At 41.4% G+C, this 7,884-nt stretch overlaps 1 protein-coding gene across 1 annotated transcript in view; it reads left to right on the forward strand.

Moving 5' to 3' along the window:
- rorb (RAR-related orphan receptor B) overlaps positions 1–4,115 on the forward strand; it is a 199,862-nt gene extending 195,747 nt beyond the window's left edge. Inside the window, exons 8-10 of the mRNA XM_063069177.1 lie at positions 920–1,030; positions 1,190–1,302; positions 3,071–4,115. Coding sequence (XP_062925247.1) covers positions 920–1,030; positions 1,190–1,302; positions 3,071–3,226 — 380 coding nt within the window. The 3' untranslated portion in view covers positions 3,227–4,115. The remainder of the gene's footprint in view (positions 1–919; positions 1,031–1,189; positions 1,303–3,070) is intronic.
- The last annotated feature ends 3,769 nt before the right edge of the window (positions 4,116–7,884 follow it).

Below are 7,884 nucleotides of genomic sequence, written 5' to 3' on the forward strand. Positions count from 1 at the left end.
TCTCTCGCTCTCCCTCTCTCTCTCTCGCTTGCTTTCTGTCTCGCGCTCTCTCTTGCTTTCTCTCTTGCTCTTGCGCTCTCTCCCACGCTCTCTTGCTTGCTTTCTCTCTCACGCTCTCACTTGCTTTCTCTCTCGCGCTCTCTCTCTCGCTTGCTTTCTCTCTCGCGCTCTCTCTTGCTCTCTCGCGCTCTATCTTGCTCGCTCGCACACTCTCGCTTGCTTTCTCTTGCGCTCTCACTTTCTCTCACGCGCACGCCCCCTCTCGTGGTCGCTCTCACGCTCTCTCTTGCTTTCTCTTGCTCGCACGCTCACTCTCAAAAAAATTGATTTCCGTGATATTGTATATAATTTGCGGGCATCAGGGAGCCACTATTCATAAGCGGGAGACTCCTGGAACTTCCGGGAGAGGTGGGATGTCTGCCTACCTCCCTGTACCTCCTACTGGTATCCTGGCTGTCATGTTGACATAAACAAATTAACAGAAGGAAATGAGTGATGTTTGGAACTCCTTAGAGCCAGGAAGTCTTTATTGATGTGGTCTGTGAACATCTCCCCTTCTGATCCAGATTGTTAACTATTTTCACACACATACACAACAGCCTTTGGAGAATTTTTGACCGAATGCTACCTTTTCCAATCATTCTGCACATCAGCTCCATGAATAATTTAAACTTCTCCCAACCACAGCTCTCCAAGGTCTTGAAGCACTTCTACCTGTTTGATGTGATATATGAAAACCTATTATTTTCTGAGGTGTCAACTTGCCAGAAGACTGTTCCAATAATTCAATGCAGAAAAAAGACTGATATTTCAACATGAATATCAGTGAAAACATGTCAATCATACACGTTTCAGATGGCTTTTTATGTCAATGTTTTTGAGCAGTTGATCTTATTATTGGTATTTGTTTCCCATACAGGATGTGATGATCTAGTGAGCGCTGTCTTTGACTTTGCTAAAAGTTTATGTTCCCTTCAGCTGACTGAGGAAGAAATAGCTCTTTTCTCGGCTGCTGTGCTGATATCACCCGGTAAGTATGTTTACTTATCATACACAAGCAAGATTGAAGCTATTTTTTCAGACCAAATCTTCTGATGTAGTAGTCTGGTTAATTTGTTCTTTGAATGGATTTCACTCTAAAGAAAATTAGTTTGTTACCTTCCTTCTGTATTCTCTCAATGTACTTCAGATCGACCATGGTTGATGGAACCTAGGAAAGTTCAAAAGCTACAGGAAAAGGTTTATTTTGCACTACAGCATGTGATTCAGAAAAATCACCTGGATGATGACACATTAGCAAAGGTAACCATTGAACTGACTCGTTGATCAAGTGGGAGGATGGACGTGGAATGACCTTGAAATGATGTGTTTGGAGTAAAAATGAAATAGATTTGACTTAACTGCAAGTTTCCCAATATTATCAAAACTGACTGCAGGATATGCAACCCTGTATTTGTTGTTGAAAATAGATGGTTCTCTTATTGTGTATTCTAGAAATATTGCCCTACTATGAAGTTATCTTAAGGATCAAGGGTATCAAATTCATCCTGTTAATAATAACAACAGTGAAATTAGGATATGTATATGAAATGATACTCAATTTATACTTATGCTGTATTATTGTCTTAAGCAAATAATTAAAAACTAATTTTTATATACATTCTGTAATTCCCATTTTCTTTTTCTCTCTTCTATCATGTATTGCATAGTACTGCTGCCGCAAGTTACCAAATTTCACATCATATGCCAATGATATTAAACCTGATTGTAATAATATTTCAGCCCCTTGGATGTTTTAGTCATTGAATGCACTTACAGCTATGAAGCATTGGGTTACTGTAGAATGTAAACAATTAAATTCAGTATCAAGCGGTTATTAGAACTTTGAACTGTGTTTAACATTCATTTTCATGTGATGTTTTATTATGGGGAATAGTGCATATGTTCTTATCCGTAGATCCCCAGAGGACAGCAAGGTCTAGAAGAGGGATTAGAAACTTCCAGGCAAGGTTTGGGAGGAAATCAAGGAAAGACCAGTCCACTGAATAATTCCATTTCATGTCCAGTAGGGGTGCAGTTGGATCTGAGCCAATAATCTTTGACTGTATTTGTTATGATTATCCTCTGAAGATCCACTGATAAAACTATCAGATCTAATGCAGTTTGATTTGAACCAGAATATCGAACTCAGTTAGGTCTGATGGCAGCAAGAAAAATATTGCAATTTGAGCCTAACCAATACTGAATTAATTTTCTTATCTCTCCCTTATCTGAATTTCAGTGGCAATGTGTTTTGTGGATCTCATCTTGCCTTCAATTTTGAAAATCTCTGGCCTTGTTTGATCAACACACACAAAATGCTGGTGGAACTCAGCAAATCAGGCTGCGTCTATGGAGAGAATAGAACAGTTGACACCTTTAAGGCTGAGAACCTTCATCAGGACTCTCCATAGGCAAGTCAGGCGGATGAGCAGCCTTGGCCTAAAATAGAAACATAGAAAACCTACAGCACAATACAGGCCCTTTGGCCCACAATGCTCTGCCGAACATGTACTTACTTTAGAAATTTCCTAGGGTTACCCATAATCCTCTATTTTTCTAAGCTCCATGTACCTATCTAGGAGTCTCTTAAAAGGCCCTCTCGTATCCGCCTCCACCACCGTCTCCGGCAGCCCATTCCACGCACTCACCACTCTGCGTTTAAAAAAAAAACAAACCAACTTGCCCCTGACATCTCCTGTGTTCCTACTTCCGAGCTCCTTAAAACTGTGCCCTCTCGTGTTAGCCATTACTCCTGACATCTCCTCTGTACCTAGTTCCAATCACCTTAAAACTGTGCCCTCTCATGTTAGCCATTGGTTTTTCCCCTCCGTAAATGCAGCCCGGCTTGATGCGTTCCTTCAGCATTTCGTGTGCGTTACTCAAGATTTCCAACATCAACAGTATCCTTTGTGCCTCTGGTCATGCTTGTCCAGATTTGCTGTTGCATTTATACTGATACTCTGAAAATGGATGAAGAGACCATTCTTGTGGTGAAGTTTAAGATTCTTTTTATTTATTCTTCTTCCAGCTGATCTCCAGATTACCAACTTTAACTGCACTTTGCAACCTGCACACCGACAAGCTCCAAGCATTCAAGCTGTTGCACCCAGAGACAGCAAACAGCCTGTTCCCTCCTCTCTACAAGGAGCTTTTTAACCCAGACTCTTCGGCCATCCCCAAGTGACGGTAATGGCTGACATGTGCTACTGTACTTGGAACAAAGGTCTCGTCATACAAAGGCACACAATGTGTACATTTGAGACTTCTAAATGAAAAAAAAATCACTACTGCAACACTAGGAATGTCCTGCACTTAAATAGATTCTTTTTCACCGCTACCGATTAAAGAATGTAAATACTGCACCTGACCTGGAGCTTTGTGGAGCCAGTCAGAAAATGTACAAAAGTTAAGTCATTCTTCTTTTTATCTGTTTTGGGGGTCAGTTTTAACAATCAGATGCTGGTTAATGCTGTTTTATAACTAGAACCGTGATTTCACAGTATTATTCCTTCTATTTGTGATTTGGACATAATTTAAGAAACTTAGCCTGCTAGGCTTAACTGTTTCCATGTAAATTTTCTTTCTATCATATTTTTTGTTGGGTCTTGTAATTTAATTTTTGATGTTTTTGAGAATTTGACATTTCCAATATGTGTATGAAAATATATTTTGGGAAAAGATGTGGGAGAGAAAGGATATAAACAAAAGCCTTGTCTGGTTTGTTGAGAAATTGAGTGTGGATTCTGGTATATTATATGTAAAGAGGGTTTTAAGGATTTGTTGCCTGTAAATGTAAATTCTAGATAAAAAAAAGCACTAGTTTTCCACATTAAACTATATTTTTATGTAAAAAGTTGCACAGAATGACAAAAAAAACACAAAACAAAAAAGATAGTATTTGGCCTTTTAGCCACAGTGATGTCCACCAAAACATTGTGATGGAAGCTTTAATGGTCTTTGTAAGTGAGAGTGTATATCCCAGTGTATTTCAAATAGGAACTGGTAACGAAATTATTCTGATCTACAAGGAAAGGCTTTTAGGATGTATTTTTATCATTCCATGGCAAATTGTCAGTCAGCAGAATCTGTCAATGTTATAATATCATTCATAATTTCGTAATATAGTTCTCTCATTCACTGTTTTGCATGCGAAGATCTGTGTTTTGTCATCACTGGTGTTCTGCGTTCAAACACTCTGGAAGCTATATTTGACAGGGCCTGAAAATGGGCATCAAAGTGGCAATGCATGAACAGTACAATGCAAGCAATGTGCTGACACCATGCTGCCTGCTAATCAATATAATTGCAGCATCCAGCCAGCAGTGTTGTATTGGGAAGCTTCAGCTGGGGCCAATATTGGTAGTTGCTGTCCTCAGTGAATGAGGAGATGCAATGTAGCTGGAAACCATTCCAAACAGGAAATTTTAAAGAACGACAAAACATTGGAGGTATTGGGCTCAGTTTCCCACAAGTCACGGTAGAAGCAGTGGTACGAGGGGAAGGTGTATAAAATATGCAAGAATTTAGAGACACTCTGGACAAAGTTAAAGTAGAGTGGGACTGAGTGACCCATGGAGGTCACTGATGAGGGTCAAGCCTGGACGTCTGGATAGAGAGTTACATGTTGATTGACCTCATGCGCTAGATCAGTATCCTCTCATGTGGACCAGAGGCATCTAACACTCCTGATTCAACACAACATTCCATTAACAACATCCATCACAATAGTAAGAATTTATACATAAAATTCACACGTTCCTTCGACCATGCAATCAGATCTCACAGCCAGTGCCAGCTATTCATCCAAGAAAATCACTTGCACAAGTATAGCAATAATCGACACACTTTCCTGCCTCCCAGATGAGCATGCAGGAACTAAAATAAAGAGGCAGTGCCCTCCAAGAGGGGGTACTGAAGTTCATTAGGATGCCTGATGCTGGGGCAGCAAAAACTGCAGGGCAAAAATAATGGATGATAATGGCATCCTTACTTCCCATGCCTCTTCTCACATCTCACCTCCTCCTAATTAGAATTACAAACAATTATTGCCAACCCGCCCACTACATTCCCCTCACCCCACACCCACCACACAGCAATGTAACTTCGTGTCCCGTCTCCTTTCAGATATTCAAGCAGCAAAGCCTGGCAGTCGTTGAGTAGCTTGAAGTGCACTGTTTGGATGATCCATTGCCATTTGATTTCATTCTTAAAGTCACCAAAGTAAGATCTGGCTCCATGTACAATGTAGAGGGAAAGGATATAGGCAGTGTTTGCATGGGGTGAGATGTGGGTCAAAGCAGCCAACAGCCAAGCCAAAGGCAAGGATTTTGCAGGTGTCTGCTTTTAATAGTGGACTTGGCTGGGGACCCTAGGAGAGGTTGTGCAAAATGGAATGCTTTATGCATTGCAAACTGTTCTCTCCTGTAAGATTCCTTCCTCTTCAGAACTTTGATTTCTTCACCTATCACGTCCTAGCATCTCACATTTCTTCCCCATCTCCCATCTTCCTGCCTTCTCCCTCTCACCTGGATTCGCCTATCACCCACTAGCTCTTGCTCTTCTCCCCTACCCATTTCTTCCCCTCTTTCTTTCCAGTCCTGATGTCTTGATCTGAATTGTTGACTCTTCATTTCCCTCCATTGAGGCTGCCTGACCTGCTGAGCTCCTCCAGCACTTTGTGTGTGCGTTGTGCGTTGCAAAACCTGTCGGAAAGCCCTGTTTGCTTCTAATAGCTTGGAGGATTATGGCACCAACTTGACACAGGACTGCCATCCATTGTGGTGTGCAGCTGTGCCCAACCCTGTTTTTCACATTTGTGGGCTCAGACATAGTAGATTAGATTATGTTTGTTTATTTATTTATTTATTTATCACATGTACGTTCAAACATACAATGACATGGGTTATTTGCATTAACAACCAACACAATCTGAGGATGTGCTCGGGGTAGCCTGCAGGTGACGCCACACATTCTGGTGCTAATATAGCATACTCCCAATGTTCATCAGAACAGTAAAAAAGGAAAGGTACGTCACATCCGGAGTTTCTCCGGTTAGCGGACGATTTCCCTCCACGCCTCTTTGACGCAGCCAACATACAACAAGCAATAACAACAAAACACATAAAGAAAAACCTCCCACCCCAGATCTCTGGCATCTGACCTCCAGACCATGATCCCAGACTTGCAAACATAAGGCATCGGACATCTGGGATCTCCAGACCTTGCTCCCTGAATAGAACAATGCCTGGTATGTCAGCTTCTATTGTGGAACAGCCACCTAACATCCCACGGAAGCTCAGAATACTGTCACCCTGCAGCCACTGGCAACCACTACAGACCGTGTAGCCACTAGCAACCACTACAGACAACAGGAATTCTGCAGATGCTGGAAATTCAAGCAACACACATAAAAGTTGCTGGTGAATGCAGCAGGCCAGGCAGCATCTCTAGGAAGAGGTGCAGTCAATGTTTCAGGCCGAGACCCTTCGTCAGGACTCAGTGTCCTAGAGATGCTGCCTGGCCTGCTGCGTTCACCAGCAACTTTGATGTGAGCAACCACTACAACTCTGCAGCCACTCAGAGGAACCTTTTGGAAGAGCAGAAGGTTAAGGATACACACTATCTAAACACTTCATATTCAGCCACCGTGCTTCACAATAGTAATTGCTAACATTAGTAGTCCAATTCTGTATGGACTCTAGGTTTGCCAACCCTATGAGAAAAGGTTAAGCAAAGGAAAACAATTTACTTATCTGAAACATGGCACAATTTAATTTATAAACTTGGTCCTGAATATTTATTTTGAGATGACATTGTTGCCAAGCAAGCATTTCCTGTGGCTGTAGGGTACCAGGAGCATGGATCGGTTGTGAAACCTTTGGTGCATAAAGAATTGTGACCAGAATCAATACTCAGCTGAGGCAGGGTGGCAAGAATGGTCATCTCTTCCACGTTTTGTTCTCTGCCGCGTCCTCCTCTTCACTACCACTAATCCTCATGTTCTTGGTGGCTCTGGTGGCGGGGCCCCTCTGAATGTGAGGTTGTGCAGCATAAAACACGCCATCTTGAATCCTGACACCTCTTCTGCTGAGGACTGCAGAACCACTCCATATCAACCTTAAGTGTGGATATCAGTTGTGGGCTGGGGTCAGGGGGCACCTCATTAGCCGATTGCTCTTTTCCTTTCAATTGGGTTAAAATTAGCTATCACAGAACAATGGCCTGTGACCAGTGTTAACATACAAGGCATCATTCCACAGGATTTAATGACATGCATTCACAATAGTTGGAAATTGTGGCAGTGGAGTTCTTTTTTTTGGTACAGCACACAGGTAGAAATATTGTACTTGCAGATTGTGAACGAGCCTAATATTCTAACAAAGACAAGTATGCATTCTGCTTTCTGACCTTTGGCTGTAGTGTATTTACAATATTACTCAAATATGAGAGAAATATTAAATGCACAACAGTGTAGTGTATTTAATATTTCAGTAATATTGTAAATAAATTGTTCGATTAAGCATTTTTTGTTTACATAATTCATTACGGGTTATATATAAGAAGTACATGAATGGCATATGTCATTATGCCACCACATCATATATGAGCACCTTGTTGAAGAAAAAGAAACAAAGCACACATATCCCAGCTCTCATGTTTTTGATTAGTTTCTGGAGTTACAAAACGTAAGAGTGGTGACAAGGAAGTTTTAAAATGAACCTGAGAGAACTTCCTACCTGTTGAAATGCAGCACATGGTCCTTCCGAAGGGGGAGAGATATTCAAGTTTAAAAAAAACGCAGGACATTTTTTCTTCAGAAGGGGAGAGAGATGTTCCAATTTT

This window comes from Mobula hypostoma, chromosome 16, assembly GCF_963921235.1.
Source record: "Mobula hypostoma chromosome 16, sMobHyp1.1, whole genome shotgun sequence".
Classification (NCBI taxonomy): Eukaryota; Metazoa; Chordata; class Chondrichthyes; order Myliobatiformes; family Myliobatidae; genus Mobula; species Mobula hypostoma.